Raw genomic sequence first — 21542 nt, 5'->3', positions numbered from 1 at the left:
ATGGGATTTTAAAGGTGCAAAAAATAATCAACATTTTTTTAAATTTGTTTTTAATATATAAAAGTTTTTTTTTTATAAAAGTTTTTTATTTATTGAAAGCATCACAAATTTAAAAAAATATATATACATAGGTTAAAACCATTGCACAATGTTCATACCATTAATGTGCGTATGCGATGACTCCAGCTACATCTTCTGCCAACCGTTGGCTTTCTCAGGAGACTTTATTGAGTCTAGCATTAAATAAAGTCTCCTGAGGAAGCCAATGGTGGGCGAAACATGTAGAGGTGGAGTCACCGCATACACACATTATTCGAATGAACATTGTGCAATGGTTTGAACCTATGTATATATATATATATATATATATAAATATATATATATATTTTTTTTTTTTTTTACATTTGTGATGCTTTCAATAAATATCGAAATAACGTATATATATCAGTGCTGCTGCGCTTTATATATATATATATATATTTTTTTTTTTTTTACATTTGTGATGCTTTCAATAAATAAAGATATAATGTATATATATCAGTGCTGCTGTGCTTTAGCAGCACTGATATATATATATACATTATACCATTATCAAGGGATTCCATCTTTTTTTATCAGCAGCAGCCCACATTTTTACCACATTTTTATAAATATAGCACAAATTGTGGAAACACAAATTTTTATTTCTTTGCCAAGCACGGGTTAATTTGCATTTTTCTAGAGCATTAAATAAAGAACTATATATATATATATTTTTTTTTTTTTTTTGTTTTTTTTAAATTCTGACTTAATTTAATTATTTTTTTTGCACCTTTAAAATCCCATTTTTTTTTCCTCCCAATACATTCATTTCTAATTAAGGGATGTGGTGCACCTAGCTATTAGACACCTGGTTGACATATTCTGTAGTAAATTATTATTGTATCTTAAATGGAAAAAACTATCTCTAGATCGTTTTTTACTCGGAAAGCATTTTATTAAAAAAAAAAAAAAATTTGATAAAAAATCCCAAAAAATCGGATTTACATTTTTTTAAAAAAAAAAAATCATATTTTTTTTTTTTAAATCATTGATTTTTATCCACCCTGTCCAGCAGTTATGTAGCAGGTTTGCCTCCTTCTGGGTCACATTGACGTCCTGGAAGGAAGATATTATTTTCATGGCTGTAGATGGCTCAACCCCAGCGATGAAACCCAATAAAATGATTAGAAACAATCAATGTCTGAAATGGAGCTTGAAACAAGCAGGATATGAATAAGCAGTGGAATTAAATCCTCAAGGCTCCTGTCATGCCAGTGATTGCAGCCTCAGGGATCGTGTTTTCATTATCTTTTTCATCGACTTTTCCTGCGTGTTCTGGGAATTAGATTTTTTTTTTTCCTGACCTTCTTACACATTCTAAAATGCTCGGCTTCGACCTTCGAGCGGTCAGATTTATCAGAGACGCCTTCATTTCCCCTTGTTAGAAGAAATTTAAATAAATGCTGTAAATAATAATAATAATTTAATAATAATTTTATAATAATATAATAATAATTTATTTTAATAATAATTTAATAATAATTTAATATTAATATAATAATAATAATAATAATGCTGTTAAAAACTGAATTAACCACTTATGGAACACCCCATGCACTTCCTCCACTTAAGCCACCCCCCTACACAGTTAGAAAGCACTCCCTAAGAGCACACTTAACCCTTTGATCGCCCCTGATGTTAACTTCTTCCCTGCCTGTGTCATTAGTACAGTGACAGTGCATTTTTTTTAAGCATTGATTACTGTAGTAATGTCACTGGTCCCCCCAAAAGTGTCAAAAATGTCAGTCAGGGGTCCGATCTGTCTGCCGCAATGTCGCTGTCCCGCTAAAAATCGCTGATCGCCGCCATTACTAGTAAAAAAAATTAAAATATATAAAAATGACATAAATCTTTCCCCTAGTTTGTAGACGCGATAACTTTTGCGCAAACTAATCAAAATACGCTTATTGGGATTTTTTGTTATTTTTTTTTACCAAAAATATGTAGCAGAATACAAATTGGCCTAAAAGGATGAAAAATATTGATTTTTAAATTTATATTTTTTTATTGGGAATGTTATATAGCAGAATGTGAAAAATATTTTTTTTTTTTTTTGTTGCTCTTTATTTGTTTATAGCGCAAAAAAATAAATTTCTAGTAAAAAATAAATAAATAAAAATGACACTGTCACTGTATTATTGTCACTGGTCCCGAAAATAGAGAGGGGGGGGGGGTGTTAACCACAAACACCTAGAAAGATGCCCGCATCCTGATTGCTGACAAAAAAAAGCAGAACACAACCCCCTAGGAGGTGGGACTTTGAAGGGCAATAATAAATACAATATATACAGAAAAATAGAAAAATTATTGCATATCAAGATAAAAAATCATGCGAGATGTGAAACATTTTACAGCAGTTGAGCATCATTGACCCAATTCCTGTACATAACAGTGAAGAGGCAAGTAAAAAATATTGTTTTTTTTTTTTTTTTCCAAAATTGTCAATCTTTTTTTTTTTGTTCATTGTCCAAACAAATAAAAAATGCAGAGGTGATCAAAAACCACCAAAAGAAAGCTCTATTTGTGGGAAAAAGGACATAAATTTTATTTGGGTACAGCGTCACACGACCGCGCAAATTGTAAGTTAAAGTAACGCAGTGCCGTATTGCAAAAAATGGCCTGGTCATTAGGGGGGGGGGGGGTAAACCTTCCGGGTAAACCGATTGTTTCCAACCAAGAAAATGGCCGCCACGTGCAGGTGCGCGATGACATCACATGTCTAGTCTCCTCCCTACGAGTTTCGTCAGCGATGACCTCTTGACGTCTCATGTGCCTCTGGAGAAGTTCGGAGTGGACTCAATGTTTTAGCTTAAGGAATCTTGGAAATCAAAAGGTGCCTGTGTCCTACCTGCCAAAGGATAGTGTCAGACCCATTTGACCTTCCACTTAGGGGGTCTACATCCTGGGGTAAGAGGCAGTGTCTTTGGTGTTGGTGGTGGCTCTTCTTGGACCTTTTCACTCGAGTTCCATTCGCACTTGCTTCTTCATGTATTACTTGATCCTTTTAGATCTGTTGGGCTGCACCTTTTTTTATGATATCATCTCGGTGTTTGCTGTCAGGAAAAAAATATATATATTTTTATTCCAAAATCGAATATTAAATGCACATTTTTTTTCCTTTAACCACTTGACCTCCGGAAAGGTTTACCCCCCTTCATGACCAGGCCATTTTTTGCGATACGGCCCTGCGTTACTTCTAACTGACAACTGCACGGTCGTGCCACATTGTTACCAAAAATAGAGCCTTCTTTTGGTAGTATTTGATCACTTCTGTGGTTTTTGTTTGCGCTATAAACAAAAAAAGATCGGAAAAAAAAGATATATATATATATATATATATATATATATATATATATATATATATATATACATATATATATATACACATATACATACATATATCCATTGGTGAAGAATGTGTGAGTGGGCGGCGACTGTCGGAGGACGTAAGAGAAATATTTTTTTTTTTACTTTCTGCTATAAAACCTATCCAATAAAAAATAGAAAAAAAATCAAATTTCTTCATAAATTTAGGCCAATATGTATTTTGCTACATATTTTTGGTAAAAAAATAAATTAAAAAAATCCCAATAAGCGTATATTGATTGGTTTGCACAAAAGTTATCGCGTCTACAATTAATGAGATATTTTTTTTTTTACTAGTAATGGCGGCGAGCATTGACTTATAGCGGGACTGCGTTATTGCGGCGAACATTTGCACATCCCGTCCTATAGTGTCTACAAACTATGGGATGGGTTTATGGACTTTTTATTATTTTTATTAGTAATGGCGACGACCAGCGATTTTTAGGGGGACTGCGACACTGTGACACTTTTTGGAGACCAGTGACACTAATACAGTGATCAGTGCTAAAATAATATGCACTGTCACTGTACTAATGACACTGGCTGGGAAGGTGTTTACATCAGGGGCGATCAAAGGTTTAACTGTGTGCCTAGCCAGTGTTTTTCTTTATTACAATGTTGGAGGAGCTTTTATTGGGGAAGACATGGATCCATGTCTCTGTTTTGCAGACACAGGATCCATGCCTTCCCTACTGTCCGAACGGCGATCTGCCCTGTTTACTGTTGTTCTACCTCTCTGCTGGGTGATCGGAGGGTGCCGGCAGACATTGAGTCCGCAGTACCCGCTGCTGGGCTCACCCTAGGTGTGATCACAGCGGGAGCGAGTCACTGGCGGCGCACATGCATGCCCCCTACCCGATAGGCCTGGATCACGTATATATACGTGATCCGGCACAGAGGTGCCCCTTGTAGCAGTTAAACTGCTATAGGGCAGACCCTAAGCGGTTAAGTACAAGGGGCGTTCAAGTCAAACCGGGACTTCCTGAAAAATGTCCACACTAGTCCTAATAAAATTTCCACAACAACATGCAGTAGTAAGGGGCCAGTGTGTCCTACAACTGATATGCGGGGGCACATATCGCGGGCCAATCCAGAGACTGTTAAACAAGATGGCAGACAACAGTTGTAGTGCGTGCATGGAACAGCGCGTGGTGATGAAGTTTCTTGTGAACGAAGGCGTAAAACCCATGGATGTCTACAGATCTACAAGCACAGTACGGTAATGAGAAGCTCAGCCGCAGTAAGAGATTTGAATGGTGTAAACTCTTCAAAGAAGTTCGTACGTCCATCAGTGATGATCCCAAGCGTGGTGGTTCCCAGTCCACAGCAGTCATACGTGTGAACATTCAGCACGTAGAACGCCTGATCCTGGATAATGGACGCATAACCTGTCGTGAAATTGCACAAGAGACGAAATCTTTCTGTTGGGACAGTGAACACAATCATTCACGGGCGTCCCGGTTTGATCACTAAGGGCATCCTGTATCTCCAGGACAACACAAAAGCTCATACTGCTCACCACACTATGTGCGCATTATGGCAACTCGGCTGGGAGGTATTGCCACATCCCCCATAAAGCCCGGACCTCGCCCTGAGAGATTTCCACCTGTTTGGACCTCTAAAAGAGTTCCTTGGAGGTCAGCATTTCAGCACTGATGATGAAGTGGAGTAGGATGTCCTAGGATGGTTCAGGCGTACTGCCGAGACTTTCTATGCCGAAGCTTTAAGTGTATGTAGCACCCCTCTAGCTAGTGTGCTAGGTGTAAATAAGTTTCGTTAGTGTAGGCAAATTGGTTTGGCTGGGTTGAATCGGGGTCAGGGTTAAGTGACTCAGGGAGGCTGGATGACTCAGCAAGCAGCATCTCTGGTGCCTCCCCCTGTTTTCCCGGAACCTTGGAGAAGCTTCCAGATGTGGTGGGAGGAGCTGCGTGGCATATTTATGAAGGTCCCAGCCAATCCCCAGCGAATAGGCTGGCAGGGGGCAGGCCACCTCATTAATAGGCATGAGTCATGCCAGCAGGGGAAGTCAGGTGGAAGATGGAGTGCTAAAGAGGCTGTTGGAGGCCCTCGCAGGGTGGGGGGGGGGGGGGTTGACCTCGGGCCTGGGGCTCAGGTGCTGGAATGATCCCCCACAACTCACAGAGGAACATTTTCCTGGAGGCACAGGAGCAAGGACAGGGCAGCAGTAGCAGGTCAGCACATCTGGGAGATCTCCTGAGAAGTCAGCTGGGTGACCTGGTGAGTGCTCAGTCTGGGAGGACTGTGGAGAAGTTAGCCAGGAGGGCTAGTGAAAGGGGCAGCTGCAGCCAGGCATATTGGCAGTGCCTGAAGAGGTGGTGCTGGGATCAGTAGCCACAGGGATGTATGCTGGACACTGACCTTTTTTGCTACACACCAAGGGGCCTCGGGTTCCTGCCTATAACAGGCTTTTGCTCTAAATCTGAATGAGTTGAGTGCTGTGTCAGATTACCTATCAGTGTGTCAGTGAAGTACTGCAAGCGAGTGCTGGAGGAAGCAGAGGACTGTACATAGGAAAAACTGTCCCTGGAATTGTTCTGAAGTCAAGTGGGCATCCAATAGTTCCCAATCCCCATCCAAGTGTTTTACCCTCAATAAAACAAAACTAAAAAAAAAATTACTGGACTGTTCTCGGGACTCTGAGTGCCTGTGGAAATTTGGCGTGCCTGGCTGAGCAGGGTTGGGGATCCCAATCTACTTGCCGTCCTTAGGGGGTGCCCTACATGTATAAATGTAGCAGTTCGGTATATCGAAAAATAAATACCAATTCCATTCCTTGAAATTAGTTCTTTTATTATATAAACTCAAAAGTCCCTTTTTGACTTGAACGACCCTCGCACTTTCGAATTACATTTGTCATCAAATGAACTGATGAAAATTTATGTACAAAAGTTTGTACGAAAATATGTACCAACAATGGTTTGAAAGTCTACTAGCTGGCTTGGAGAACCACACAAGTCTGAGGCCGGATGTAGGTGCCTTGATCTCTTTCTTGTGATATTCTGAATTACATTTGTCCTCAAATGGACTGATCAAAGCTTTTGTCATCATGTGAACTGATGAAAATTTTTGTACAAAGGTTTGTACGAAAATTTGTACCAACAATGGTTTGAAAGTCTACTAGCTGGTTTGGAGAACCACATGAATCTAAGGCCAGATGTAGATGCCTTGATCTCTTTCTTATGATATTTCGAATTACATTTGTCATCAAATGACCTGATGAAAAATTGTGTCATCATATGAACTGATGAAAATTTTTGTACAAAGGTTTGTACGAAAATTTGTAACAACAATGGCTTGAAAGTCTACTAGCTGGTTAGGAGAACCACACAAGTCTGAGGCTGGATGTAGGTGCCTTGATCTCTTTCTTGTGATATTTCCAATTACATTTGTCCTCAAATGAACTGATGAAACCTTTTGTCATCATATGAACTGATGAAAATTTTTGTACAAAGGTTTGTATGAAAATTTGTACCAACAATGGTTTGAAAGTCTACTAGCTGACTTGGAGAATTACACATGTCTGAGGCCGGATGTAGGTGCCTTGATCTCTTTCTTGTGATATTTCGAATTACATTTGTCCTCAAATGAACTGATGAAACCTTTTGTCATCATATGAACTGATGAAAATTTTTGTACAAAAGTTTGTACGAAAATTTGTACCAACAATGGTTTGAAAGTCTACTAGCTGGTTTGGAGAACCACATGAGTCTGAGGCTGGATGTAGGTGCCTTGATATTTTTCTTGTGATATTTCGAATTTCATTTTTCATCAAATGAACTGATGAAAACTTTTGTCATCATTTGAAATGTTGAAAATTTTTGTACAAAGCTTTGTACGAAAATATGTACCAACAATGGTTTGAAAGTCTACTAGCTGGTTTGGAGAACCACAGGAGTCTGAGGCCGGACGTAGGTGCCTTGATCTCTTTCCCCTGGTATTCCCCAGCTCACCCTAGGGATGCCGTGTAGCATTGAACTGCACGGTCCACTTTAAAGTCACTTAGCGTAACACTGTTGTAGACACTTCTTTCCTGACCTTCGATCTGAACTTTCTGAGGAAGAGCCATTAGAACAATAGGGAAGTCCCTGTGCTGGATACCTAGTGGAAAATTCCAGTAGTAATATCCCTCTCCGGATGTCAAATAGCACATTCCCTTCCATTGTGTTGCAGTCATTCATTTTAGGACTGACGGCCAATGTGAAGAACTGTTTGCATTGTCTGTATTTAGTTTTAAGTTCACGCTGATGGCCCTGAGTCACGTTCTGTGGTGGATGTCTGGCAGTGTCTGTGTTTTGTCTGTGTCAGGGGTTATCTGTTGAAGTGACGCTAAGAACCTTGTGATGAAGATATCAGTTTTGGCCCCTGATGCTTTGCTACTAATAGAATGAGTCCGGAAGCTCTGTCACTTCCAGGCTACTTGAGCACGTAGATTTTTTTTTTTTTGGTCTTCCACTCTCATTTTTTAAAACTGGCCATACAATAGTAGAAACAAATTGTACCACTCAAACCTAGGGGTCAAAGACACCTACATCCCAGGGAAGAACATTTTTGGAATAGCAGGAAACTGGACTTTGAAGGCGCCATAACACATATATCATAAAAATGTTAAATTTGATTATACCTCAACAATAAAAATATGTAAATACACACAAATGTTAAAAACAAGCAAGGAATATCGTATACTAATTCTTATGCTCTTTACACGACATGTTTTGCCAGTCAAGTGGGCATCCCGTATTTCCCAATCCCCATCCAATTTTATTACCCTCAATAAAACAAAACAAAAAACAACATAATGGACTGTTCTCTGACTCTGAGTGCCTGTGGAAATTTGGTATGCCTGGCTGAGCAGGGTAGGGGATCTCAATCTACTTGTGGCTCCTTGGGGGATGCGCTACAATAATATAAACTCAGAAGTCCAGGTTTGACTTGAACGACCCTCGTACTCTCGAATTACATTTGTCATCAAATGAACTGATGAAAATATTTGTACAAAGGTTTGTAACGAAAATATGTACCAACAATGGTTTGAAAGTCTATTAGCTGATTTGGAGAACCACACGAGTCTGAGGCTGGAACTAGGACATGTTTCGCCATTCGGCTTCTTCATTAAATGTATTGTCACAAAGTCGATATTCAAGAGCTTGATTAACCACTTAACAGGCCATTTTTTGTGATACAGCACTGCATTATTTATTTATTTATTTATTTTTTTATTTATTAATAACCAAAAATACAAAGATAAGAACATACAGCAAGTAGTGAGCACTGCGTTATTTTAGCTGACAATTGCACAAATGTGCAACGCTGTATCCAAATAAAATTGATGTCCCTTTTTTCCTACAAATAGAGCTTTCTTTTGGTGGTATTATATATATATATATATATATATATATATATATTTTTTTTTTTGCGATACAGCACTGCGTTATTTTAACTTACAATTGCGTGGACGTTCAACGCTGTATCCAAATAAAATTGATGTCCCTTTTTTCCCACAAATAGAGCTTTCTTTTGGTGGTATTTGATCACCTCTGCAGTTTTTATTTTTTGCGCTATAAACAAAAAAAATACTGACAATTCTTTATGCTATAAAACATATCCAATAAAAAAAATGTTCTTCAGCAGTTTAAGCCAATATGTATTTTGACACATATTTTTGGTAAAAAAATCCCAATAAGTATATATATTATATATATATATACACAATTATACTATATATATTATATACTATATATTATTATACTATATATATATATAGTATAATAAGTATATAAAGGCTACTACACACTATAAGAAAATTGGGCGAACATCTTCGTCCAAAGAATTTTCATACGATTTCCATATAGTGTGTATAAAACTTTCTACGGACGATTTAGAAGTTTTGTACGAAAAGGGACAAACTCCAAAATTTTCCTCGTACGGGACAAAACTAACAATTTTTGTTTACTGCGTACCGTTTTCTGTACAAGAAAAATCAGAAAAGAAAGACTGCGCATGAGCAGAAACAATAAACAACAAAAAAAGCCTTTGTTGTACGAATTTTCTAACAAATTTTCCTTCATTGGTTTCCGATTTTCTGTGAAATAACGAGGAAAATTGGACAATCGTTCGCCCGATTTTCTTATAGTGTGTACCCCACTTTCGTATATTGGTTGGTTTGTGCAAAAGTTACAGCATCTACAAACTATGGGATCATTTTTTTCATTTTTTTTACTAGTAATGGCAGCGATGTGTTCAATTACGGTGGGTGCGGGGCGCCGGCGGCGCGCACATGTGCCCAGACCCTATGCATGAAAGCACATACAGGTACTTGATTTTGCACAGGAGGACCGTCCTGCCACAGTATATCAGCGTAGGGGGCTCCATAAGCAGTTAAACAACCTTTGCAAAGGAGTCACTAAAGTTCATGCATAGAAGAAGGCCAGCCCCATCAGTACTCGTAGGCCATAGGGGGAGCAAATAGAAACCAGGAAGATTCCTCCATAAAAACTTAAATTGATCCATGGTGAACTTATTTTCAATAGATTGGTGGAAACATCATGGGGGAGAGGTCATAATCTTTAGGGAAACTTGGAAATTTCGCAAGGTTTAGGGCCTATTCACCAAGCAATCAAGACAACCCCAATACAGGGCAATAATGGTCCACAGCTTATAGAAAGAACCTCAATAGGGATCCCCCAGCCCCCTGCAAATGCCATACAATAAATAATAGAAGTTTGTTAAAAAAAATGTTTAATCTCAGGGACAGTCGCTTGATTTTCTAATCGTTAAATTTAACGTTAATTTTCGACCGCAGTGACGAGAAAATTCGAAAAAGAGCAGTATGGAGTTTTTTTCCTTACAGGGGAAAAAAAAAAATTAAATACATTTTAAAACATTTCCAATGCTATTTAAAAGCACAGAAGACAGAAAAAATATAACACCATAGAGCAGTGGTCTTCAAACTGCGGACCGGGGGCCAGATGCGGCCCTTTGCTTTCTTTTATCGGGCACTTGGGGCACTATTTCATCCAATGATATGGCCCTTGGGGAATAATTCCCCCCCTCCTCACTGACTCCAATTAAGGAGTACAATTCCCTCTAATGGCACCAGTGATGGGGCACTCTTTCTCCCAATGACACCAACAATCAGGCCCAATTGCACCAATGATAGGACGCAATTTCTCCCACTGACGGGATGCAATTTCTCCCAATGACATCACTGATAAGGCATTGTTTTCCCCCTGACATTGGGGACTTTTTAACTTCTAATGGCCACAGCCCAGCCCCCCCCCCCCCCAAAAAAAAGTCTGAAGGACAGCAAACTGGCCCTTTTGTTCAGAAAGTTTGGGGACCTCTACCATAGAGAAATAAATAGAGCTGCTGCCACCTATGCGTGCAATCACTATACACATAAAAAACAATCAATCAGGGGCTCAGTTCAGAGATCTGCTCAATGTAATAACAGCCAAGCAGCAGCTTAGCTGCGTCAGTTATTACTAGAAAGGGGACCGTCAGCTCTAAAAAATAGTACTTGGGTGATACCTGTAGCTGCATATCACCTCGGTACAACTGCTTGAAGCCAAATCACATACAGGTATGTGATTTGGTGGCAAGTGGTTAAAGCACTCTGAATGCCAATCAAAGCTTGTCACTAAATAAAATGGTAAGCTTACAGTCCTGTTTACAATATAGTTTTTGCTTTGCTTCGCAAATTATACCCATGTCGCTTTCTTGGTGCTTTAAAGCCTCCATAGAAGTCTTTGACAAGTTCTCTAGCAGCTTTGAAGAGGCTTTTATTTAGCTTTAGCTTCGCTTTGTTTCGGAAGTATTGCAGGTATGAGATATCCCACTGGGAAACCAACAAGCGAAGTGGAAACCAGATGTGTATATATTCTGGGAGTGTCTGTTGCAGACGTCACATCTGGTGTGCAGAGAGGAGCAGCAGGAAGGTGAGCGGGCTCTGGATCGGAGCGGAGCAACTAGCAGACGGCGTGCAACATGGGAACGCTATAGCGGAAGGTGAGCGGGAACCGGAGAGAGGACTGAGCAGCAGAGGATCAGCAAAGCTGGGGGACCGGAGCAGGAGAAACTAGCAGATGTCACATATGGTGAGCAGCGTGGAAACAATGTAGAGGGAGGTGAGCGGAGACCGAAAAGAGAGGAGGATCAGCAGAGCTTGGGGTTACTACTGAGTGGGAGATCAATAAAAGCTGGGGAATTAGCAGAGCTGTGAGTACTAGCAGGGGATCTGCTGAATGAAGGTACAAATAAGGTGGCGATCTGCTAAATGAGGGTACAAATAAGGTGGGGATCTGCTGAACGAGGGTACAAAAAGGGTAGGGAATGGGATCTGCTGAACAAGGGTACAAATAGGGTGAGGATATGCTAAACGAGGGCACAAACAAGGCGGTATCTGCTGAACAAAGGTACAAAAAAAAAGGTGAGGATCTGCTGAATGAGATTACAAATAAGGTGAGGATCTCCTGAATGAGGGTGCAAATAACGTGGGGATTTGTTGAAAGAGGGAACAAATAAGGTGGAGATCTGCTGAACGAGGGTACAAATAAGGTGAGGATCTGCTGAACAAGGGTACAAATGAGGTACAAATAAGGTTAGGTTCTTCTGAATGAGGGTAAAAATAAGGTGGACATCTGCTGAACAAGGGTACAAATAAGGCGGGATCTGCTGAACGAGGGTGCAAATAAGGTGGGGTCTCCTGAATGAGAGTGCAAATAAGGTGGGGTTGTGCTGAACGAGGGTAAAAATAAGGTGGACATCTGCTGAACAAGGGTACAAATAGGCGGGATCTGCTGAACAAGGGTACAAATAGGCGGGATCTGCTGAACAAGGGTACAAAAAAAAGTGAGGATCTGCTGAACGAGAGAACAAATAAGGTGGGGTCTCCTGAATGAGAGTGCAAATAAGATGGGGATCTGCTGAACAAGGGTACAAATAAGGTGGAGATCTGCTGAACAAGGGTACAAATAAGGTGAGGATCTGCTGAACGAGGGTACAAATGAGGTGAGGATCTGTTGAACAAGGGTACAAATAAGGTGGATCTGCTGGACGAGAGTACAAATAAGGTGGGGATCTGCTGAACAAGGGTACAAATAAGGTGGGGATCTTCTGAACAAGGGTACAAATAAGGTCGATCTCCTGGACGAGAGTACAAATAAGGTGGGGATCTGCTGAACAAGGGTACAAATAAGGTGGAGATCTGCTGAACAAGGGTACAAATAAGGTGAGGATCTGCTGAACGAGGGTACAAATAAGGTGAGGATCTGCTGAACGAGGGTACAAATAAGGTGAGGATCTTCTGAACAAGGGTACAAATAAGGTGGAGATCTGCTGAACAAGGGTACAAATGAGGTAAGAATCTACTGAACGAGGGTACAAATAAGGTGAGGATCTGCTGAACAAGGGTACAAGTAAGGGGAGGATCTGCTAAACGAGGGTAGAAATAAGGTGAGGATCTGCTGAACAAGGATACAAATAAGGTGAGGATCTGCTGAACGAGGGTACAAGTAAGGTGGATCTACTGAACGAGGGTACAAATATGGTGGGGATCTTCTGAACAAGGGTACAAATAAGGTGGATCTGCTGAAGGAGGGTAGAAATAAGTTGGGGATCTGCTGATCAAGGGAACAAATAAGGTGGGGATCTGCTAAAGATGGGTACTAATGACCTGGGGGTCTGCTGAGTGGGGGGTACTACTGGATCCCTTAAAAACAAATAGAAATTCAACACACACTGGGCCTTTGTCAAGCTTTAATAAAGTAGTACAGGCACTTTCACTTTGGATAGGGTCAGTTTTTTTCTCCAGGGGGAACGATCGCACATCCCGGATTCGGTGATTGGCGCTAAAATCGGGCTAACTTTACTGATTTTTTTTTTTTTTAAATTCAGTGACGTGTATTCCCCCCCCCCCCCCCCCCCCCCAAAATTGCATTTGAAAGACTGCTGTGCCAACACCGTGTCACATAAAATAGTGCAACGACCGCCATTTTATTCTCCAGAGTCTCTGCTAATATATATATATATATATAAAAATATCTGTATATCTATATATATAATGTTTGGGGGTTCTAAGTAATTTTCTAGCAAAAAATACTGATTTTAAATTGTAAGCAATAAATGTCAGAAATAGGCCTGGTCCTGAAGTGGTTAAAATGAATAAATATGATATACTTTCCGATCTATTTACTAATGCTAGCAGCATGATAATTAAAAATAATCAATGTTGATTGGGAGAGAGAAGTTCCACTTTAAGCATAGAGTACAGGAAGAGAACAACAAAGCAAATCCTTGATGGGATAATAATAACTGATTTGGTTTATTTCCTCATTCAGCATTATATTTATAATAATTTGTTTCTTTTTCGTGTTTTTTTTTTTTTTTTTATCTGTTCTCCTTTTTTTCTTTGTTGTCTATTGCTTGTTGCAAAGCCTTGGAGCGTTTGACCCAAGTAATTGGCTGCATTAACAGTGCTTTATATTTTTTGTCTGATTTTGTATGTAAAAAGGAAAATAAAAATGTATTTAAAAAAAAAAAAATAATCCCCGCTGCCGCTTTTGTTACATTTGCAGACGCCGCGCTCCCCATTACGGCTCATATTATAGTTGTCCTCATATCTCTCCTACAACAGGAAGTGCAGCACGAATCCGGAAGCCTCCTCTACACAGCAGGACACAGGAAGACCTGTTAGAATGGGGGGGGGGGGCGAATTTAAAACAAAAAAAAAAAAGTCTGTAAAATCTCATCCGCTATAGAAAATCTGTCTTTGGCGGGACAGGATGTCGTTATCATTGTGACACACGTCCTTGTGAAGCTTTTATATTTAGAAAGGAAAGGAAATCATGACAGCTGAAGAATGAACCTATGGACAGGAAGGGGGTAAAAATAGGTGGCTGAGCCATGGATTTTTCACAGCCACCCACCCTAAGTCTGACATTACAGGGCTGTACACAATGCCTTGGCTGTGATGCTTTGCTTGGTGGTTGCAGCATTTTTAATCAGTTCTAGACAGGAAGGATTTGCCTCCTTAATGACCAGGCCATTTTCTTTTTGCGATTCGGGCACTGCGTTACTTTAACGGAAAATTGCACGGTCCTGCGACGCTGTAATCCATTTTAAAAAAATGTAAAAAATAAATTTCTTACATCAATTTAGGCCAATATGTATTCTGCTACATATTTTTGGTAAAAAATAGGAGGATTACAGGCGCTCTGTGTTGATAGCTGCCATTTTTGACACTTTTGGGGGTACCAGTGACATTACTACAGTAATCAGTACTAACAATATGCACTGTTACTGTAATAATAACACTTGCAAGGAACGGGATTAACCTAGGGGGGGATCAAAGGGTTACGTGTGAGCCTAGGGGAGTGTTTTCTAACTGTATGGGGGGGGGGGCATGGCTTGTGAAATGATCATAGAGACCTGTGATCCTATATAGAAGGATCACAGGAGCTCTGTGATCATTCCAGGAAGAAGAACGGTCAGCTGTGTTTACAACAGCAGACCGTTGTTCTCTCTCAGCGGGGAGCAATCGCGGGTGGCCGGCGGCAATCGGTGTCACCGGTCCCGTTGATCGGCATCCCCGCTGCCTAGTGGGGGCAGGCGTACTTGCATGTGTATGTTGTAGCATCAGCTGCATAGAGTATGGGGTGCTGTGTTCTTCCAGCAGTACAGGCAACGCCCTATCTGCTGCTGGAACTAAATTGAGTTGGCCTGAATGCTTCTCCACCACTCAGGAGAAGCCTTACATTTTTATCAAATTTTTTATTACATTTTTTCAAAATTTTTAATAACATTTTTATTACATTTTTTCAAAAATTTTAATAAACTTTTTTATTCAATTCTTATTAAATTTTTATGCAAGGCTTCCTCTGATTGGCCCAGGTGAAAATCGAAATGTCATCCATCCGCCTCACCTTGGCCAATCAAAGGAACCCTTGCATTAACTGATAAAAATACAAGGTTTCTCTTGAATGACGGAGAAACAATTGGGCTGACTCAATTTAGTTGCAGAAACAGAGAAGTGGACCATACCACTGCCAGAACACAGCGTAGCTCACTACAGTTTGGAGGCACCAATGATAGATTGTTTGGGCCACCTTGGCTCAAACAAACATAATTCCAGGTTTACTTTGACTTTAATGTTGAACCCCCTGGTAAATTTTTAATCCTGGCTTTGCCCAGGGGAGGACTGGGCCAGGGGGCAGGGGGGCAATTGCCCCCTGGGCCGCTCTGATGTCCTGTAAAAAGGCTGCACCACTTCTGCCACAGACATGCCTAAAGGATTCCTGGTGAAGAGAAGTAAAAAGTCCCCACCGCTGACCTACTGAGTGGCGGGATGAAGACAAGGACAGAGCACAGACCTCCCTCCCCAACATGGATGGTGTAAACTGTGTCTGAGTAGAGGCCGGTTCCCTGCCCCCCTTGAGACTCTCCTCCCCTGGCCAGCCCCCAACCGAGCTGTCCCAGCTCCCCCAACCACCCCCTGCTGGCCAGGTTGGGAACCCGGATTCAGCCTGGGGAAGAATAGAGAGTACCTGGAGCAGGGCTTTAGTCTGGAATGGGGGTCAGGTGGAGGATGGGAAGAGTGGGAGGGGGGCCAAGTCGCTGCACCATGGGCTTCTGGTTTGTACTTGCCCCCTGGGCTAAAAGTTGCCAGTCAGCCCCTGGGCTTACTATAGGCTTACCTGTAGGTATAAGCCTACAGAATAAGTTTACATCAACTTTACGAACTCTCTGTACTACCCCACTACTACTACCCTCTAGAACCCTTATCCTGCTGCTCATTGTGTTTGCTGAGTGGACTTGGATCAGTCTTTGGGATACAAAGGAAGTTGTGGAGGGTCCTCACATCCCCATGACCATGGCAAAAGATCAAGTTTCCTTGCTGGCCAGGTTGGGAACCCGGATTCAGCCTGGGGGAGAGTAGAGAGTACCTGCAGCATGGCTTCAGCCTGGAATGGGGGTCAGGAGGAGGACAGGAAGAGGGAGAGTGGGAGGGGGGCTGAGTCGCTGCACAATGGGCCTCTGGTTTGTACTTGCCCCCTGGGCCAAAAGTTGCCAGTCAGCCCCTGGACTTACTATAGGCTTACCTGTAGGTACAAGCCTACAGAATAAGTTTACATCCACTTTACGAACTCTCTGTACTACCCCACTACTACTACCAGTGGTGTATTTTGGTTTTGAGCTGCCCTAGGCAAGACTAAAATTGGGCGCCCCCTCCCCCTCCTATGTAAATTTGCCCCACCCCTTCCTGTTTAACGGATGTGACTCCCTCCAAAATTGAAGGACTACAAGTCCCAGCAAGAACCCCTGAGATCTCATGAGAGGGGGGTGAGAGGGGGTGGAAGAGAGAGAGGAGGGTGGGTAAGGGAGGGTGAGGGGTATGAGAGAGGGAGAAGGTGGTGGGAGAGAGAAAGAGGGTGGTGGGAGAGAGAGAGAGAGAGGGGGTGTTGAGAGAGAGAGAGAAAGGGTGATGGGGGAGAGAGAGGGTGTTGGGAGATATAGAGAGAGAGAGAGGGTATTGGGAGATAGAGAGAGAGGGGGTGTTGGGGGGGAGAGAGAGGGGTGAGAGAGAGAGAGAGGGGGGATAAGAGAGAGAGAAGATGAGAGAGAGGGGGAGAGAGAGAGAGAGTAGGGGGATGAGAGAGAGAGAGGAGGGTGAGAGAGGGTGAGGGGGGTCAGAGAGAGGGAGGAGGGAGGGGGGTGAGAGAGAGAGCGGGTGAGAGAGAGGAAGCGGGGGTGAGAGAGAGAGGTAGTGGAAGAGAGAGAGAGGGGGAATAGAGAGAGAGCGAGGGGTGAGAGAAAGAGAGAGAGAGGAGGTGGGGGGGAGAGGGGGGGGGGTGGTAGAGAGAGAGATGGGAGTAGGAGAGAGAGGGAGGACGTGGGAGAAGGTGTGACATCACTGATTGCTAGACGCCAGGCGGCTTTAGCAACCAGTGGCTAAAGGAGGCGAGGGTGGCTGTTTTGCTGCCCCCCTGCAAAGTGCCGCCCTAGGCCTGGGCCTTGTCGGCCTAGGCCAAAATACAGCACTGACTACTACCCTCTAGAACCCTTATCCTGCTGCTCATTGTGTTTGCTGAGTGGACTTAGATCAGCCTTTGGGATATAAAGGAAGTGGTGGAGGGTCCTCACATCCCCATGACCATGGCAAAAGATCAAGTTTCCTTGCTGGCCAGGTTGGGAACCCAGATTCAGCCTGGGGGTGAGTAGAGAGTACCTGGAGCAGGGCTTCAGCCTGGAATGGGGGTCAGGAGGAGGACGGGAAGAGGGAGAGTGGGAGGGGAGGCTGAGTCGCTGCACCATGGGCCTCTGGTTTGTACCTGCCCCCCCTGGGCTGAAAGTTGCCAGTCTGCCCCTGTTGGGTTCCTCAAACTGACTTGGAGAGAGACTGAATTTCCCCAACATTATAAACTCTGCAGAGGTTCTAACCTTTCCACACCCTATCAAAAACAAACTTTTAGATGTTTTGGCTGGCTTTTTACTCTTTTAGATTTGTCTTGAGTCAGTGAAGAAGACAATGGTGGTCTAAAGCACGGGTGTCCAACCTTCTGGCTTCTCTGGGCCACATTGAGTGTAGAGAAATTTTATCGGGCCACATATAAAATATATACTATTAGTTAAGGTATATAAGTAATAAAACACCGCCACACCCTTCCCGTGCTGCCGTGCCCCCCCCCCCCCCCAGCACTAATTTAACACAACTAGTGGATGATCCCCACCGAGGCTGCCTCTGTGGCCGTGCCCCCGACTCGACTTCCTTCCTCCCCAGCAAAAAAAATAAAAAATTGTCAGGGGGCAGTGGGTCGCATTGCCTGCGGTTCCGGGCCGCATGCGGGTTGGACATGCCTGGTCTAAAGCTTGCATATGTTTCCTGAACCTCTCCTTTTTCGAAAATGTAGGCCTTTCACTAACAATGTTCTCTTTTTCTCAGGTCCAGCTGGGAACTGCCAGATCTGGAGAACGGTAAAATCCCAGCAATTAGTGATTCAGACGGAGTCAACTACCCCTGGTATGGCAACACTACTGAGACCTGCACTGTTACTGGCCCCACCAAAAGGGACACCAAGTTTACCGTCAGTATGAATGATAATTTCTACCCCAGTGTGACGTGGGCAGTGCCTGTTAGCGATTCCAACGTGCCTATGTTGACGGGCATCCGGAGGGACCAAAGTTTTACTACTTGGTTGGTGGCCATCAACATGGCCAGCGGTGAACTTGTTATCCTACATACCATCAAGTGGAGGATGAAGCTGGAGATCGATGTCAAACCCACCTTACCACTGGGGCAACGCGCCAAACTTCAGGAACCCTTTGGCCAGGAGCAACCGCAAGTGCTCAACAAAAATGAACCCATCCCTCCTAGCGCCCTTGTGAAACCGAATGCCAATGATGCACAGGTCCTTATGTGGAGGCCAAAAAACAAACCGGCAGTAGTTGTGATACCCCCAAAACATCGGTGAATCGGAGAAAATAGATAAAAGCTGCTAATAAACATGTAATAATACCAAAAAAAGAGAGAAAAGGTCAAATAACTATTTTTGCTTTATCGAATCCTTGGGTATCACTGTGTTATTTTTTTACGCAAGAACACTGTTACATGACTGAGTTGCAAGGAGGTATATCAGGAATGCACGACTAATGCAGATACCTCCTCAGACCTTCATTCGAACGCACTGTTGTTACATCCGTATTGGATCCATTTCATTTCAGGTTGGATTTATGATCCAAAATGTTACAGAACTTCTCTGGGTTTGAGCCTTTTAGAGACTTTTATTTTTTTTCATTAGGATTGTGTTATTTATGAAGAATCAATACCTCCAACCAACTTTCTTCTTATGGTTTGAAAGTTGCCAAAATGTCTCCATTACCCCATTGCCCCTAAAAGGCACTTTTTTTTTTGTGTGCTGCCTTTGTTTAAAGGATTACAGACTAGTTTTGGTGACTGACAAGCTGACAAGAGTATACCATATATTTTTTTGGTGACATGGCAAAATGGCGTGCAGTTGGGCTCTTTTATGGAAAACAAAGGAACATATACATTGCCTGTAGGATCAACTCCTGCACTATCAAAACAGAACCTGATTGGTTGCTATGGGCAAAGCAAAGCCTCCACTGGTTTGCTCCTTTTGTTTAATAGAAGAGTCGTAAAAGACAAACTCAGGGGTAGAATAGCTAGTAGCCAAGCTACTGAAGGGATATGCCTGCATTGCTGGCCAGTGCTATTGTATCCCTCGATCAGTACAGCTGCTTTTCATAAAAAGAAGAGCTATGGTACATATTGCGGGTCTTCTTTTAACAAAAAAAAAGTGATTTGTTATTAGAAATGAGCTTCAAGAGTTTTATATGGATGGGTCTGTTCAAAACTGATAAAGTAACTTTGTACAGATAACCATAAAGATCAATCAACTTCTGGGTACTTAGAACCCTTAGGCATTACTGGTGGAAAGAAACTCCTTATGACGTTGGGGCTCCATTCTACTTCAAGGACTTGCAAGAGCCATCAAATGAGCCATGTGGTATTGCAGCTCAGGCTGGAGTCAACATATGGAGAATCCGGCAGGTGGTACAAATTAGGTCGCCACGGGTCAGAAGGAGGAAGCAACCAGGAAATAAAGAGACGCTTCCTTAGGCTGGATCTTGAAATGATATACAGTGCTTTGAAAAAGAATCCATATCCATACCCCTATCCATCCAAATCCATACCCGTATCCATATCCATACCCTTATCCATCCATATCCATACCCCCATCCATATCCATACCCCCATCCATACCCCTATCCAGCCATATCCATACCCCCATCCATACCCCTATCCATATCCATACATCTATCCATCCAAATCCATACCCCCATCCATACCCCTATCCATATGCATACCCCCATCCATATCCCTATCCATATCCATACCCTTATCCATCCACATCCATACCCCTATCCATATCCATACCCCTATCCATCCAAATCCAATACCCCCATCCATATCCCTATCCATATCCATACCCCCATCCATACCCGTATCCATATCCATACCCTAATCCATCCATATCCATACCCCTATCCAGCCATATCCATACCCCCATCCATACCCCTATCTATATCCATACCCCTATCCATCCAAATCCATACCCCCATCCATACCCCTATCCATACCCCCATCCATACCCCTATCCATACCCTTATCCATACCCCTATCCATATCCATACCCCTATCCATCCAAATCCATACCCCCATCAATACCCGTATCCATATCCATACCCTTATCCATCCATATCCATACCCCCATCCATATCCATCCATATCCATACCCCCATCCATACCCCTATCCATATCCATACCCCTATCCATCCAAATCCATACCCCCATCCATACCCCTATCCATATCCATACCCCCATCCATACCCCTATCCATATCCATACCCCTATCCATATCCATACCCCCATCCATATCCATACCCCCATCCATACCCCTATCCATCCATATCCATACCCCCATCCAAATCCATACCCCCATCCATACCCCTATCCATATATATACCCCCATCCATATCCCTATCCATACCCCCATCCATACCCCTATCCATATCCATACCCCCATCCATACCCCTATCCATATCCATACCCCCATCCATACCCCTATCCATATCCATACCCTTATCCATCCATATCCATACCCCCATCCATACCCCTATCCATATCCATACCCCCATTCATAACCCCTATCCATATCCATAACCCCATCCATACCAAACTTTCTACATTTTGACGTTACAACCAAAAAACGTAAATGTATTTTATTGGGATTTTTATGTGATAGACCGACACAAAGTGGCACATAATTGTGAAGTGGAAGGAAAATGATAAATGGTTTTCAAAATTTTTTACAAATAAATATGTGAAAAGTGTGGCGTGCATTTTAATTCAGCTCCCTTTACCCTGATACCCCTAACTAAAATATAGTGGAACCAATTGCCTTCAGAAGTCCCCTAATTAGTAAATTGAGTCCACTTGCATGTAATTTAATCTCAGTATAAATACAGCTGTTCGGTGAAGCCCTCAGAGGTTTGTTATA

At 42.3% G+C, this 21542-nt stretch overlaps 1 protein-coding gene across 1 annotated transcript in view; it reads left to right on the top strand.

The window, feature by feature from the left end:
• FAM78A (family with sequence similarity 78 member A) overlaps window positions 1-19129 on the top strand; it is a 49008-nt gene extending 29879 nt beyond the window's left edge. The window contains exon 3 of the mRNA XM_082263100.1: window positions 18404-19129. Coding sequence (XP_082119226.1) covers window positions 18404-18932 — 529 coding nt within the window. The 3' untranslated portion in view covers window positions 18933-19129. The remainder of the gene's footprint in view (window positions 1-18403) is intronic.
• The last annotated feature ends 2413 nt before the right edge of the window (window positions 19130-21542 follow it).

The sequence above is a fragment of the Pelophylax lessonae genome (assembly GCF_965119305.1).
Source record: "Pelophylax lessonae genome assembly, chromosome: 7".
NCBI classification, from domain to species: domain Eukaryota; kingdom Metazoa; phylum Chordata; class Amphibia; order Anura; family Ranidae; genus Pelophylax; species Pelophylax lessonae.
Note: the sequence above shows the minus strand (reverse complement) of the source record. Positions and strands in the feature narration are given on the sequence as shown.